The 17,096-nt window shown below is 46.4% G+C and overlaps 1 protein-coding gene across 1 annotated transcript in view; it reads right to left on the reverse strand.

Moving 5' to 3' along the window:
• ZMAT4 (zinc finger matrin-type 4) overlaps positions 1-17,096 on the reverse strand; it is a 356,647-nt gene that overhangs the window by 281,320 nt on the left and 58,231 nt on the right. Inside the window, exon 2 of the mRNA XM_057697356.1 lies at positions 3,713-3,818. Within this exon, the coding sequence (XP_057553339.1) occupies positions 3,713-3,814 (102 nt within the window). The 5' untranslated portion in view covers positions 3,815-3,818. The remainder of the gene's footprint in view (positions 1-3,712; positions 3,819-17,096) is intronic.

Genomic DNA, 17,096 nt, shown 5'->3' on the forward strand with positions numbered 1-17,096 from the left:
TTCATATGCAAAAAGAGATCTTAAAAGTATAGCATGAAAGGGTTTGGCCCATTAGACACCTATTAGGTTGTTCTGTCCTCCTGTACAAAGGTTCAGGCTTTTAAATGGGGCATAAAGCTATCAGCCATTACACATCTGCTGTGTTTTTTCTCACCAACTTCAGCAGACTGGTACGTTAGTCTCTTGGCAAAATTCACATCAAGAGCTGTTCTTTTCCCAACAATACATCTTGATCACCATCAACGGGCTGTCCCTCAGAAGTGCTCAATTATTTTTTATGCTCTCAAATACCCAAGAGCCTCACAAAGAGTCCAGACCCCCCTTTCCTCACCCCTTGATCCCACCCTACCTGTAGGCGCTGCCAGCCTCTCTTCTCCAACACATATCTTCCAGTCCAGCCAGGCCAGCCTCCTTGGAGATTCCAAGGCTTCTTATTCTAATAATCCCTAAACGTAACCCATTCACTGATGCCTCAGTAATCTCTCTTGACCATATTAGCTCTCGGTGATGACCCACCCTTTTGAATTCAGAGCATGCAAAGATCCCAAAAATTAACAGCACCACGCAGCGTATACCTCAGAAAGCCAAGTGGGCAGAACGAATATGCTGTTTATATCAAATTAGATCAGCCTCGTCTTAGGAGCTGCGTCTACAGTTTCTATATTTGGTATCACACACATAGATACCACACTGAACTATCCGTGGCTCTTCTTTTCCAATGAAGTTTATGAGCTTCTTGGAGGCAAAGACTATTTCTCATATAAGCCCGAACCTCCTGCAATATCAAATGCTAATAGTACGGGGCACACAGAAAATACTCAGTAGATTCTCACTGGTTTACTCTGTAGGGAAGCTGCGAATATGATCTGGTCAAACTAAGAGTAAAATCACACTCAAGCAATAAACCCGTGAAAAAGCATTGAGAATAACTGTGGCCACATTTTCACAGAGCTGAGTGGGCTCTGGGACTGTAACTGGGCAGGACCATATGAGACCTTCCCGGAACAGAACCCCACTCACGTCCTCCACCTGGCTTTTGTCTGTAGAAAACCTTTAGTCAAAGAATAAATGTATTCAGAGAAGTGAGAAAATGCAGAAAGAAAGGAAAACAGTCAAGCAAGACAAAATAATAATACTTTAGCCATCAAACAAAGTCAAGGAACTTTCGCCCATGTCCTTTGAGCTGTTTTGCAGATACTGAAGCGCCCATCAGGTGGAAGAAGTTAACTGTATGCTGCCCAGAAGCACGTAGACCCTAGATGGGTTGGAACCTGAAGGTTGATGATGCTAATTCCCTATTACCTCACCACCAACCAATCAGAAGAATGTCCACCAGCTGACCACTCCCTGCTCCTTCACCCTGTAAGACTCCTCACTACCCCCTCCAGGGTGGGACACACAGTCTGGAGGGCATTAGCCCGCTGTGGCCCCCTTTGCCTGGCAAAGCAATACTATTTCTTTCTACTACACCCAGAACTCTACTTCCGAGATTTAATCCATCCCCAGTGTAGAGAGGTCAAATTTTGGCATCAGGACTCACAGAGACCCACTCTATGTGCAGTTTCAGCAGAGGGGGGGTGTGTGGAGGGAGGGAGGGATGCATGGACTCGGAACATCAGTTCTCAGATGGCTTTCGAGATCATCTCATAGGAGCTCCCCTCCTAGAGATGAAGAAGAACTGGGGAACTGGGGACGTCTTCTACCAAAGCTGGAAGACCAGAGACCACACAAGTTGTGCTCAGTCCCGACTACGCCCTTTCCACACCCCCAGCAGCTCTGCATGTGCTATTTCCTCCCAAAGGAAGTGCCAACCTCTGCCTGGAGGCAGGGAATGAACCATCGCTCAGGGTTCCCAGCCCTGGTTAACAGGAACGCTTTTCATGTGGTTTTGAAGATGTGTAACTGTGTTAATTGCACATCTATTGTAATTGCTTTCTCTTCTCTATCTCATCAGTACTACATGCAACAAATCCTAACACATCCTCTAAACAATTACTACATCGTGCCACAGCTGGTACAGCGTGGTAACAGGCAAACTTGATTTCAAATAACTAAACCTGTAACTGAACAGCTAAGATTTTTTTTCCTTTAAAAAAACGTGTTGTTTTTGATTTTCTGACATTACTTTTCTAGCTCAGAAAACAATAAAGCAGCGCTTGGACAGTGTCACCAGGTTATTTTTGTAAACAAAAGCTCACTGAACAGCTCTGATGTGCAGACGCTTGTTCCAGGAACTCTGGAAGATCAAATGAATAAAATGCTCTTTCTGGTCTCCAGAATCTAGTAAGATGATTAAAAATAGAACACAAAAAGTCTAATAAAGAGAGAACATAATAGGAGGCTATGGAATTTCAGAGCAGGGACAAATTCCCTGATTTTCCTTCACTGGGGAAATGGAATTAATAAAAACCTTATGTGTTTACAAAGTAGTGTCTACAGAATTTAGAAATTCTTAATTTCAAAAGATGGCTATCTTCCATTTTAGATCATTCTTCTGCATTCACATTTCCTTCTCTTGCATTCGGTTGCCTATTGACAAAAGAATATGCTGACTTTTTTCACAGAGGCTGACTTTTAAAAGTTTTCTCTGAAGGGCAAGTTTTCTTTGCCTCCATCCATACATTGCTGTCACCGAGTTAGTAATGAGAAATAATGTGACTTTGCACATTTGGCACACTTTACAGCTTCCCAAGCATTTTCACAAATACTATTTCAAGGGGTCTCGTCTGGTCACCACGAAACCTACAGGATCCGACGAATGCGTCTCTGGGTGTGTACATGTACATGTGATTGTTATTATTTCCTTGTGCACAGAGGAATCCGAGGCTCAGAGGAGTCTGGTGAGTGGCAGTGACAATTGGCATTTGTCAGATGCATCAGACAAAAAAGAAAATTGCTGGCTAATCCCTCCATCCAAAATTACTTGCAAAGTATTACCCTTGAAAGCTCATGTTCTCGCTGGTATACGTTCTCTTGCAAAGCTAACAGCCCTAAGCAGCATCTGGGGGGCACAGGCTCCCCTCTTCTCCACGCAAAGCCCCCCCCCATCCCTCCTCAGAAACTGGCAGAGCTCTCTCCTCTCCTCCTTTCTTCCCAACAAAAGATCAAAAAGCAGCCATTTGAACTTCCATCCTAAAAAGCCAAAGCAACTGAATTATGTCCTTCAAGAGTATTTGGGCTTTAAAACTTTGTCCTCAGCCTCCGGGAGGGGGATGGCTTTTTGCTGATAAACACTTTGAGGGCAGCAGCCCTAAGGTGGAAGGCATTTGGTTCTGGACCACTGATGCTGCCATGTTTCCCTCCAGCGATGGAGAACCGGCCTCCGAGCTTTTCTTCAGGGTCAGAGAAAGAAAACAGAAGCTGGCACTAATGCATCCTGGCCTGCATCCCTGAAAGGAACTTCAGGGATGAGCAATGAGAGATTTAACAAGCAGAGAAAGCCCACTGGGTCCCCGGGGGCTGAGGGACAAAGGAAAACGCTGAATCTGGGAGGCAGCCAGGGGCTTAAGGATGACATCCCCAGCCCCCTCTCCAACGCCACACTTGCACATGCACACTTGTCCCGGCCTGATCTCAGTCTCTGCAGGCTCAAGCCCTGTGGTTCCCAAGATCCGGTCCAAGTCCAGAAGGCAGCACCCTCATGTCCCACAGCCTTGACCCAGGCTACTCTTTTTCCATTTGAACACACTGAATGGGGAGAGAGTGTTCTTACCTCGTAGTGGGCCACACGCTGAGATTCCGATATCAGCTGTGCGCTGCACACCTTGCAGTAACTGTCTGTAAATAAGTCCTGATCGATATCGGAGGACTTCATCAGGCTAAAACAAAATCAACAGAAGAGAAAAGAAAGATGAATCCACTGCTTCTGTGTTTATGCAGGACATTACGTGTGTGAAGAAGCCAGGATCCCGGTACCAGATCCAACGATGGCGACTGGGGGGGTAATTTCCCCAAGCCTTTTGGGGGTGACCATGTCAATAAACCTTAGTAAATGTAGAGTTGACCATTTTCTCATAAAGCTCAACAGCATGGCTGATACCCCGAAAAACTGAAATCCAGCTTTAGTTTTCTTTGTTTGACAAGTGAGACTTCATCTACTATATTGTCAAGGATTTATGTGAGAAGACATCTTCAAAAATAATTTATATGACCAAAACATTCTAAGCACCCAATAGAGCCAACAGCAGGAAATAAGTTAAATGAATTTTGATACATCCACACACTAGAATATGACACAACCCCCAAATCCAAACTCAGATCCAATCCTTTAAGAGAATATTTAGTAAAATAGGAAAAAGTTTGCCATTAACAATAAAAGTTTACAAATCAGTGGATGCGGTATTATGCTAATTTCTTTTAAAACATGTATAAGTGTGCAGAGAAACATTCCAGGAAATTTCAACAAAATGTTAATAGCAGTTATCTTTGGGAGATTTTAGGTAATCACATAAGTTTCTTTATTCTTAAATTTTCTACAACGAACATGCATTGCTTTTGCAGTACATGGAAACAGGTTAGCTTTGTCAAGAGCCTTGTAAGCAATATAAAATTGAGTTTTGAGTTCAATAGCTATACTTACACAATTAAAACATAAAATCAGGCTAAACGATCACTTTCTTTGAAAGCCTATACCTTGTAAAGTGAGGAGCACTCATGATTCCTGCTGACTCTTCCCCATGTAGGTAGAGGAAATTCATAAAGGCCACATCCACCCCTCCATACCACAACTGAGCCCACAAAGGTAAACAAACATATCCTCAAATTCCAAACCCCAAGTCAAAATGCAGCCAAGGTTCTCAAGCTTGTGAAAGTGAGCTGACACCGCTGAAATGTAATGTCATCACCCTGGAAACACACACCAGCACCTCAGGATGCTTTTCTCCAACCCCGAAATTCACTTCATCTTACCTCCTACCTGTCAGGCAAAGAGTAAGGACTGTGCCAGACACCGTGTGTATAAAGAGGCCAGAGAAGCCTCTTCATACGGGCGCTTTTCTGTATGAAGCCTTGGTGGGGTGGGCTCCCTGGAGTTCATCCTACTCCGACAGCCTCACTGTACACCTGAAACTCTCCAAAGTCACACTGCTGATGGTTGGCGTGGCCAGAGATACTGCCCAGCTTCCTTGATCCCAATTCCCACTCTTCAGCTCCATCCCAGGTCGAACGCTACCTACCAGCTGCTTGATGAAGGTAAGTCACCAAACCCTCTGGGCCTCAGTTTTCTCTGTATAAAAACTAAGAAAGTGATATTTTCCACGCCTCCTTAGAGAATTGTGAGGAATATCAAAAGGAGAAATATAGGAAAAGGTACTATATAAACTGCAAAACTCCCTTTATTTTAAAGGGATCATTATCCCATTTTTAATGGCATGCCAGTGGTGGTAAGATAGTGGGCAAGTCTTGATTAATGCAACAAAATGAAGGATTGTGGTCCATTTTAAGACATTTTTAAAATCACATAAATAGCTGGGTCATGAGAATAAAGTCCCTGCCTGAAATAAAAGGCTGCCTGCCTCTACAGCTCCAAACTCAGTTTCTACCTTGGCTTTGGCTATCTTGGCCCATTAGGGCATTTGTATTAAGCAATTCAAAAGGATTCACAGTTCCTGCTTCCAAGAGACAAGAGTGCCTGTGGTTTCCAATGCCCTGAGTCCTAACAGTAATACCAAAGAGTAAGGACCAGTGATTCTCACAGCTGAAATGGACCTGTTATTTCTGGAAGGATCATTCCTGGCAGACAGCCCGGTCAACCTGCAGGACAGCACCTGCAGTGCCTGCAGGTTCACTACCTCACACGGAAACCTGTTCCAGAGAGTCTGGCAGCTCTAGTATTTAGGTACTTTTTAGGTTGAATCAAAATCTGTCCCCATGTAGATTTCACTCATTGATCCTGTCTTTGGGAACAACACAGAATGATTCTGTTCTCCTTTCTCATGAGATGCCCTCCCTCAAGTACTGAAGATAGTTCTCTTCTATCTATTCCCAACCCCTGTTCTGCCTTATCCGTCTTGGTCTGTGTCTGTCTTTTTATGGACCGCCTTCAAAGGCAGTGCCAAGAGCAGAATGAAACACTCCAGATAGGTGGGCAAAGGATCACAAATCCAAATGACCCTCCAAAATGTCCACTGTCATTTGCGATGGTCTGTATTCACAGCCTAGAATGCAAATGGAGAAGAGGCGCTTTGATGATGCAAAAATGTAGTACCACATTTTGAAATGTCAAATGGGAAAAGAAGACTTGGTAAGGTGTATTTTTGAAGCCAAGCTCCTATAAGTAGTTGTGTTTAAATATTATCGTGTTCCCTGCTATTTCTAATAAAGAAGCGCACGAAAATAGATTCATGGGTGACCTGGTTAATAGGAATCTCCAAACTCGCTGCACACTCCCTCCTCATTATACAACCGACTGCAGAAATCAAACAGTGTAAAAGGATATTCAAGGTACATGTCGGACCAAGAGGGGCCCGTAGGAGTCTGAGTCTCAGTAAAGCAGCTGTGCAGCAGAAATAGCTTTAAAGGCAGAATATAAAATGTGTATACAAAAGAAAGAAAGAAAGAAAAAGAAATTCAAAGGAAGAGGAGAATATCCTGGCTTTTTCCACTGTTTTATATAAGAATATTGACTTGAACAAGCCCATATGCTGTAAAATGGCACTAAAGATCCCTCTGAAATCAACAAGGCCTGAGTAGAATTCCTGAATGAGTTAAATTCCAGTGGGAGACCATTAGTGGACCAGTGTCACCCTGGTTTGTGCATGAGACCTTTACTCTAAGGAAAGAGAACTCTCTCTGTGTAGGTCACTTTACAAAACCAGAGGGTCTGATTTATGATTCAAAGAGGGGAATTTCCAAGGGGGAAGGCTGCCGCTTCCTTCCTTGCTCCAGCTGGTTTAGAATAGGATTTTCAGCTTCGCTGGCCTTCAGAAGCACAGGAGAGCTGGGAAGAAAAAGGAAGGAAAACGGTCTGTCTTCCCCCTAGCCTTGTCCATGGTGCTGAATCATGCGCCAGCGCTGAGCCGGGGCTGATCACTTAGTGGACAGTCCTACTGTCCATCAGAGCCGATGTGTGACGACCACCTCCCCCTCCCCCCCCAACTCTAAGAACATGCTGATTGTACTGAACTCTGAGGCACTGGGGCATTGCAGGAGGGAGACAAGAGTAAGGGAAGGAGTTTGATTTCCTGGATTTGAAATTGATCCCCCCTGGCACATTCCAAAGCAAACACCTGAAGATGTGAATAACCTCACTACTACTCTATTCACAGAGGAAAGTGCTACCTGTATTGTAGGAAAGGAAAGGCCCAGAGGAGAGTTGGAGGCGGTATTAGAACAAGAACATGATCAGATTCTCATTTGCTGCCCCAGGATTCTACACAGCAACAGACCTATTTAAATGTGTACAGGGACGGTGTAAGACTCAGAGGTGTAGCTCAGTGTAATAAATAAAGAAAACTTGGAGGGAGAGAGCTTTTGTTTATTCAGTAATGGTTACTGACCGGTTTGCAAGGCAGAAATAGAGACACGGATGTAGAGAACAAACATACGGACACCAAGGGGGGAAAGCTGGGGGGGTTGGGGTGGGATGAGGTGGGAGATTGGGATTGCCATATATACATTACTAATAAGAAGAAAATATCAAATTGGACACTTTAAATACACACTGTTTATTGTATGTCAATTACATCTCAATAAAAGTTCTTAAAAAAAATAACAATGGTTATTGAGCAACTATTATGTGTGAGGCATTGGGATAACAGAAGGCACAGCTCCTGTCTTCCAAATCTGTATGAGCTATTATTGAGTGAGAAGAGAGATCCCCTCCAAATACCTAGGGCACAGGCAGCAAGTGTGACGTGGCTGGTAAAAAGCGCTTCAGGATTTGAAGCGCTTTTTTATTACAGGGAACTCTTCAAGGAGGTTCTGTAAGAGTTGAAATTTAAGAATGGACAAGATTAGGGACTTCCCTGGTGGCACAATGGTTAAGAATCTGCCTGCCAATGCAGGGGATACAGGTTCAATCCCTGGGCCGGGAAGATCCCACATGCCTCGGAGTAACGAATCCCGTGCGCCACAACTATTGAGCCTGCACTCTAGAGCCCGCAAGCCACAACTACTGAGCCTATGTGCCACAACTGCTGAAGCCCACGTGCCTAGAGCCCATGCTCCGCAACAAGAGAAGCCACCGCAATGAAAAGCCTGCCCACCACAATGAAGAGTAGCCCCTGCTTGCTGCAACTAGAGGAAGCCCGTGTGCAGGATCAAAGACCCAATGCAGCCAATAAATAAATAGATTAACTAATTAATTAATTAATTTTAAAAATATTTTTTAAAATGGACAGGATTAGTGTGCAAGGAAATGAGTTCCAACTCAGGAGCTAATTCTTTTCCCTGGCACAGGAAAACATCTTACTATCAGTAGGTATAAGAAAATATATATGAAGGGCACTGGTAAGGCTAATTTGGGATTACGCAGCATACGGGGAAGAGGCAGAAAAATGCAAGGGGAGAGGGGTACACAAAGCTCAAAGATGGAAGGAGGAGAGCCAGGTCCCAACACATCTCTCAAGGTGCAAGGAATGGCCTTTTTCAGGATCTTCAAATGCAGATCTGAAGCCTTCCTTTCTGCTTCTTTCTGCTCCTCAAGAACAGCTTTCAGGAACACAGGCTGAAAACCCAAAGAAACCTGAGGCTTCGTGGCCAAGGTTAATATTCTTCATTCCATTCCAGTTCTAATAATGCTAAAATAGCTTCTGACTCAAAAATCCCCAAACCCACGCAGGGCTCTTTAGAGGAAAACAAGACATGAGTTTTAATCCAGGTTTGGTCCCTCGCCAAGTAGGTTTTTGAGCAAGTTATATATCCTCCTTGAGCCCTGCTTTCCTCATTTGTAAAATGGGGAAAACGCTCTCACGGGCTTACTGCCATGATTAGAGAAGGTGAAGATTGGACGCATCCAACGAAGACTGTGGCATATGGCAGACACCAAAAAACAGATATGACCACCACTGTTATGAATATTATTAATTTTGTATGATCATTATCCTTCTTTTCAGGAGGGATGCTGTAAATATTGAAGCAGAAAAATAAATAAAAACACGTTCAAGACTAAGGGGGAAGATAACACAGTTGGTGGGCTGACATCACAGCTTTTATCGCCATCACAGGCTTTGTCTTTCATATTAACGATATCATCCACAAAAATGTCTTGTTTCCACCGAACTCCACCGCCGGCTGATACGCAGGCCATATGCCTGTGAAGGCCCCATGCCTGTGAAGGCCCCATACTTCATGAATGTTGAACATCTATTTTTGTTGTTGGTAGGTGCCGATACTGGCAGATGGAGACGTTTGCTGAACACCGTGTCCCACCCTCTCTCTCGCCCACTTATGCTCTTCTCGCTGTGACCTGCTCCCCAGGGGACACAAAGAAAAAGCACACATCACCCAAAGTCTGGGTGTAGATCAGCTCTCTGGACCCATAGCCACTCACTGTGGTGGCCCTGCGGTGGCCACAGCTGTCACACTCCCCAGGGTGGCATCTCTGCCCCCATCCCTTGGAGAGAGAAACTGCTCAGCTTGTTAATCCCCACCTTTGGGTATCCTGTTACCGATTTGGGCATTTCCCCTCCAAAGCTCATCTACAAAATCCCTTAACCTAACCTAGTCTCCACCCACTCTCTCCCCTTACTAGCCCTTTAAAAAATGGGATTTAAAACTCAGTGATGGGTGATGATTTAGAGGGCTGGGATAGGGATGGTGGGAGGGCATCTCCCCGGTGTGGCGGGAGGGAGGGGATATGCGGATCTATGTATAAATACAGATGATTCATTTGTTGCACAGCAGAAACTGGCACAACAGTGTAAAGCACTTATATTCCAATAAAGAGCTTAAAAAAAAACCTTAATCTTTCTCTCATGATTAAAAAAAAGAGGGGGGATTTAAGACTCATGGCAATTTCAACCCAAGAGCTACTCTTGCTCTTAGGGGCAGATTTCTGCATTTCCAAACTGCCACTTCGTCTGACTTTGTGACCTCGTCAGTATCAGGGGCTGCATCTAGAAATACTCCCAACAGCGTTGGACCCTTGTGAAAACTCTAGACCTAGAAGGAATAAAGATTTTATTTTACTACTATAAACATACTAAGTGGTGCCCCCAAGTCAGGCTTAGTGCAAAGGGCCTTACCAGCTGATTTAATTCCTCTAAGAGGCAGCAAGCGTCATCAGCCTCATTTCCCAGATGAGAAACTCATTTCCCGGATTGAGTAACACATCCATAAGCGGCAGTCGGGTACCAAGCCAGGCTGACCCTGTGTCGGCCGGCTCGGCCCTCACCCTGACTGCCGCCCCGTGGTGGAGTGCCTCACCACCTGAAGCACAATGAGCCCTTCAGTCTGTCCCTCTACTTTCTGTTTAGGAAGCATCATTAAAAATATGACAGTGTAAGTGTTGGGCAGACATCCTGCCCAGAATTCACATGCTGTGGCCTGGAGAGCCCTGACTGTCCAGGTGGAACCCTGGAAGCTGGAAGTGACCTCAGGGCCCAGACACTCTTCCCTGCATTTATATGAAGCAAACTGGGATGTGCTACCATCTTCTAATATGTTCACCTCTGTTCTGCCTGCACATCCATAGCCTGACTCACCCTCAGATCGGTACCTACTTCTGCCTTCCTACTTGGCCTGACATCCTGCAAAACCACCCCACCCTCCTCTCCAGTCTGGCTGGCTCCTCTTCATCCGGTGCAGGACCCTCCACTCTGTGTCCCATGCCCACCCCCAGCAAAGGGCTGGGCTCCCGCGGCCACTGCTCTCTGCAGCCCCGCCTTCCAGTGCCCAGTGCGGAGAGGCTGGACTTCTGTCTCTTTCAATTTTGACAAGCTGAGTGGTTGACTGAGAATGCCACCAATTAAAACGAACCTTCCCCTGGTTATGCATGTGAAACAGACAGGAGGAATCTTGCCGCTGTTTAAACTCAGCCGCATTTTAAAATTAAAATTATTAACACCCGAAGACTATTGAAATAGTTCCTGTTTTGTTTTTACCAATATTGGAGGGGACCAAGCTCTGCTCAAAAGGAGGAAAGCTATGAGAATTGGGGCTGGTCCATCTTCAGCACAAAACAAGTAAGGCTTGCTCTGCTTCTTTGTGATCTGAGTCTTTATTCTACTTGCAAAAGGGCCCTGAACTGGAGCCCACTTTTGGTTTTCTTGTAGCTGTGGCCTGATCTTTGCTCCCTTCATCTTTCAGGCCCTGCCACTGCCTTTCTGGGGTACATAAACCACCTTCCCCGTGAGACTTCCTGGCCTCAGAAGACAAAGATTTGGAGACAAACACGTGGCTTTGGAAACATGTCCACAGTGACTCCCCACCCCCCACCCCCATCTCTAGGGACCAAGAGCCCCTGCAGACGAGCTGGGTCTGTCTTGTCCCTTTCCATCTCCCTCCACATGAAGGTGAGGGATGCAGGGCTGGTTGCTGTGACAGCAGACCAAGCAGCCTTAGAAAAAACAACCACGGAAAGTACTCCAGAAACAGAAGCATATTGAACTTCCATGAAATCACACCCGAGAGAAAAAGGGCAGAGAGCACATGCAGATGAAGTAGATGCCCAAACCCAGCTCTCAGGGCCACAGACCCAGCACCCTCTCCTTTAATTCACCATACATCCCTTAGGTGGCCAGACAGGGGACCTGGAAACTCCATGTAGTGGCTGAGATCAGGACGAACGTCAGATGCACAACCAGCTTGAAGAATATTTGGGTCCCCTGCTTCCTGGGATGAAGACCTTTCTGCTGACGGGATGTTGCCTTCCCCTTCCTGATGCTGCTCAAGTAAAAGAATGTGGTGGTCCAGGCCCCTCACCATGTATCATTCACGGGCACGTGCAAGCTCTGCTTTCCAGTCTGAGCTTTGGAGAGACAGAGAGAGAAAGAGAGAGAGAGAGCTCCCCACACCACTCTCTCCTGCTTGGCATCGCCAAGAGCTGCAAAGCTGACTCACACCGCTTGAATAATTGCCGTCTAATGGCACCGTTTTCTTCACTTGTAAAACCAGCCTCTGCAGTCCTGACTCTGAGGCATCCACCTCTGCCAGGCACACACGTGCGCCCCGGGCCCCGGGCGGTGGAACCAAATCTGTCAGTCTTGTCCACACACGGCACGGGCTGGCCAATGACACCCGGCGTGAAGAGCAGCAAGCGTGTCCCCAGCCTGCCTCTGAGGACACACACGTGTGCGCCTGGTGCCTGGCCACGTTTCCTGCTTTGGCCCCTTGTGCCTTGTCGGGATGTATGAGTCTGGACTGAAGACTCCAAGGGGCTGAGTGGAGCCCAAGGCTTCTGACGACTCCAGCCCCTCAGCTCGTCTGTGGCATTTGATACCAAATGGCCTCGGCCCAAGTCCAGCATATCCTACAGCCTCGCTCAGATCCCCCTTTAATTCATCACCTGGGGTTTACTGAGCATTTACTATGTGCCAGTGACGCTCTAGGCACTAGATTTGCCGCTGTGAACAGTTCCTCTAAGGTCCTGATCTCGCGAGGTTCACAGTCTGGGCTCGGCACGCTCCATTCTTCAGAAACAGAGAGAATCCCCACTTCCTTTGACACATAAATGAAGTATGCACACCAGCTAGTCGGCCGTGACGTGAGCTTTCCCATGTGTCATGCTGGAATCTCTACTTGTTCTGTGGCTTAACAGTCCCTGCTAAGATTTCAACGTTGGACCGTTGCCTCCGGTGAGCAGTGGAGATGGGGGACGTGCACAGAGGCAGGCGGGGCTCACAGGTGTTCCAAAAGGCGAGAGCCCTTCTGTCTGGGTTTCCCAAAGGCACCATGGGAGGCTGCTGTGGGGAGGCCCCCAGGTGTCTGGCAGTAGCAGGCAATGAGCCCAGCTGCCCCGGCTGATGGGTCTGGGTGGCCTGGTGGGGCACTTATGTCAGGAGAAACACCATTTGCTTTCGTAGGCTATGGATGGGTAAACCCCAGTGCCTCTGCCAGTCACAGTGGGTCAGCGGTATTTTCTTTCTCTTTCTGCCCCATCAGAGGGGAGATGTGGGTGGTGCAAGGAGAGCTTGGATTTTCCCTTGGTTCATCCCTTCAAATCACAGCAAATACAGAATCTCCATCTCAGGAGGAAAGTCAGTGGCAGAGAGGAGAAAATAAATCACTAAGCCACAACGAGGAGGAGAGGGGAGGAGAAAACATGGGGGAGTAGAACACGCCCCGTATGTTTTCTGTTGCTCATTTCATCAAACTAAAGGGTTGTGCACCTAGATGGAAAAGCCACTCACATCTTAAAGCCTAGGCTCCCGCCCTCCCCCCATCCCCACCCCTGACTCGAAGGAAGAAAGCCAACGTGGCTGCCTCACTTCCCAGGGTGCAGCTGTCTGGGTGGAGTAGGTGTACCCTTAAAACAGGTGGATTTTCTTAGCAAGCTGCAAGACATCACGATCTTTCTTCTGAACAGTGGATCCAAGCCTACGCAAATACAGTTTATAAATAAGTATTCCATTACTATAACTTGTTTACATGATTTAGCTTCACAAGACTGCCCCTACTGAACCAGACAGATTGAGGACAGATCTGAATGCAGCTATCACATCCAGGGTTTGGAGGCACAGTTCTGCACCTGTAACCAACTGCAGACGAGCCGAACCAAGCTGCTGCGGGGAAAACGATCACTCTTATTCTAAACCGTACTCTGAGGATGCTGTGTGGCTGTCCATTCGCAGCAGACATTCTCAGTCCTGTTCCCCACCCCAGCCTGCTAACTGGCCTTGGCTTCTTGCGAGATTCCTCTTTGGTCTCGATGTTTGTGCTGCTTTTCCTAAAATCAGCAGAAGTGTAAAGCTGTGTAATAGTATCTGGAGTGGCCAAGATGAAAAGACACAGGGATTAAAACACTGCACATCTCGGGGCTACCCATCCACACACAGACAACAGCCTGCCTGAAGGTCTGCCCCTTCCGTGAAATCTTTCAATCAGAACTTCTTTTCCCATCTGAAAGCTGCTTTGCAATCTTGTGCCACTTCTTGCTTTAGGAATGCAGCAAGAAGTAGCAAAAATAATGACAGCTTAGGGGATCTGGCTACCAGGAGAAGCTAAGTCTAAAAAGGTATGTGTGTTACGCTCATTAATAAAGAATGAAGGATTAGTAAAAACAAAAATATCTGACTACATCGTGTTCCTGAAGGTATGGACACACAGGGTCTTCCACACATATTTGATAGGAAGAGCAGTTTGGAAGTTCAGCATTATCTCATCCAGCTAAGCACCCCAGCAATGGCGCGCCTAGTTGACAGGCAAGAAATATTCTTGCTCAATGCCCAACACAAGGTGTGTAAAGGATGATGATGGTAGCAGCATTGTTCAAAGAGCAAAACCTTCAGTCAGCCCGAGGCACGTCTGCCGGAGCGGGATGGATACATCGAGGGAGAGTCACAGTATGAATGAAGCCCCGCGAGGCACCAGCACAAGCCCTAATCGGGGCAGTCGAATGTTTACAGGGAAAAAGTAAGTCAAAGAGCATGTACACGAGACCCTCTGTACAAAGTCAGAAACTGAAATAAAAATGCATTCATCGTTAGAATACATGTAGAGACGATACAACTCTGAAAATATTGGGCAAAAAAATGAGGACAGGATTCAGGATGGTGATAACTGCAGAAGGGCAGATGAGGGAGTCACGTGACTGCCTGCAAGTTGTTGCCAGACCTTAACTTTATTTTGGAAGGTGTTGTGTGTGGGGGTAGCGGGCTCATTGTTATTAAAGATGGTACATGATAGCGATGAGGATGATGATAGATAGATAGATAGATAGATAGATAGATAGATGATAGATAGATGACTGATAGATAATAGATAGAGATGGATAGATGGATGGACAGATAGAAGATAGATAGATGACAGATAACGGATGGATGGATAGATAGATAGATAGATAGATAGATAGATAGATAGATAGATAGTTATAGATAGATGACAGATGATGGATGGATGGATGATAGATAGATAGATAGATAGATAGATAGATAGATAGATAGATGACAGATAGATAATGGATGGATGATAGATAGATAGATAGATAGATAGATAGATAGATAGATAGACAGATAGATGACAGATAGATAATGGATGCGTGGATGGATGATAGATAGATGATAGATAGATAGATAGATAGATAGATAGATAGATAGATAGACAGATAGATAGACAGATAGATAGATGATAGATAACAGATGGATGGATAGATAGATAGGTAGATAGATAGACAGATAGTAGATAGCAGATAGATAGACTGATGATAGATACCATCTATGAACCAATGAGGAGAGGTAATTTGATAATTTTCTGGAAACAAATTCTCCACTCTCTCTATAACTGAGACATGATGATATTTTTCTCCTTCTCCCCAAGCCACAAAAAATCATCTCGATTTCTCATCCTGTCTTGCAGTTAGTGTGCCTTGTACTAGTTCTGGCCAATGCAATCTGGGCAAAAGCAAAGTCTACTCTTGTAGGCTGGCTTGGAAAGCCAGCCACATGGTCTTCTATCTGCTCTCCGTTCTGAGGGTTGGATATTCAGGCCCTGGTCCACCTTGGAAGCCATGGGTTAGAGAAGTGAAGCTTCTGAAAGCCTGAGTTCCTGAGTGACCACGTGGAGCGGAGCCCCACGTGCCCAACCCCTGCAGCCCACTGGACGTGATGTGATTGAAAAATAAACTTCTGATGCACTGTCACTATGATCCCAGGGTTTATCTAGCATGAACTTAACTAACTCAGCTCAAACACAAGTACCATGAATGGCTGGAAAATAGTTACCCAGAAGCATACTTTTTATCTTTTCACCGAAGTTAAACCTCTTACGTGCTTTTAAGGGAGCTGGAAAAAGCTAGACTTCCAAGGGTCTTAAACTTGAGAGATTCGACTCTACATTGTCTCTTCTGTGCTCTGAGTGACAGCATTAAGCAGCCCCAGACCTCCCTGAGAATGCTTATTCAGGCCAGTACCAATCACTTCTTCATTTGAACAGATATGGTGCTTTTATGGCGTCTAAAATCAAGCAATGTACGGAAAAGTGTCACATCATTTGAGGAACGGGCCCATGGACTGGTACGTTGACTAGAAGTGCCTTTTCACGTATTTTAACCAGGAGCCCTTTTCAAATGCCAGGGGCATCTTTCAGGAAGGCCACTCTGTTTCTCTCTGGTTTTGAGCACATTTATCCTCCTCACGCCCAGCATGCTGGCCCTGGTGTCCTGCGCAATCTGCTCTGCGATCTTGAGGGGTGATTGTGGGGACCGAGCAGATGGTCATGACCACTGGGATGCCCGGTAATGAGCGAGTGCCCCGCATCAGAGGATCAAGGCCTTGTCACCTCGCCAGAAACGGCAACTTGGCCGTCTGGCATCAGCCCTGATGTTGGGAAGAAGCTCCCATCTCACTGCTCCAGGTCGTTACATAGTTACACTTTCAAATTCTTGCCCTGAATCAATTTTTCTTGCCTTTTCAACTGAGTTGAGCAGGGATTGGGTAGTTTCCAGGAAATGAAACCATGTTAATACAGATTCGTCACCTGGCTGAGCAGTTTGTGGCTTTGGGGAAAAGAGGGGCGTATTAAGCATGGGTTGAGTGATGCCCTTCTAAAGCCACGCTCCCCCGTCCGTTCTGCTGTAGTCGTACCCCTGCCCCGAGCCTGGCAGTGAATCATCAGCCCTTCCACCCATCCTCCCCACCTACCCAGACCAGACCGACCTTAAATCAGTGCTCCCAGCCGGCCTCCCTCCCACCTGCCTTCCCCGCCTGCTAGGAAGAAGATGGGCTGCCCCGTGGAAGAGCAGATCAGTGTCTGGATGGGCTGGCAAGGAAACAGGGCGACGTGAACACCGGGCTACAGAAGTTAGGGGACATGGGACTCGCCACCTGCCATCGAGTGGACTAGAGACAGAATGAGATCACATCCCACGGCGGAGACAGCACTAAGGAAATCGCAACCCTAGAAAGGACCTCGGGGCCACCTGCCCTCATCCTCCACACTCACAGAGAACAGAGGAGGCACCCAGGAAGATGATGGGGCTCACTCCCACGTGCCCCCAAGAG

Source organism: Hippopotamus amphibius, chromosome 10 (assembly GCF_030028045.1).
Source record: "Hippopotamus amphibius kiboko isolate mHipAmp2 chromosome 10, mHipAmp2.hap2, whole genome shotgun sequence".
NCBI classification, from domain to species: Eukaryota; Metazoa; Chordata; class Mammalia; order Artiodactyla; family Hippopotamidae; genus Hippopotamus; species Hippopotamus amphibius.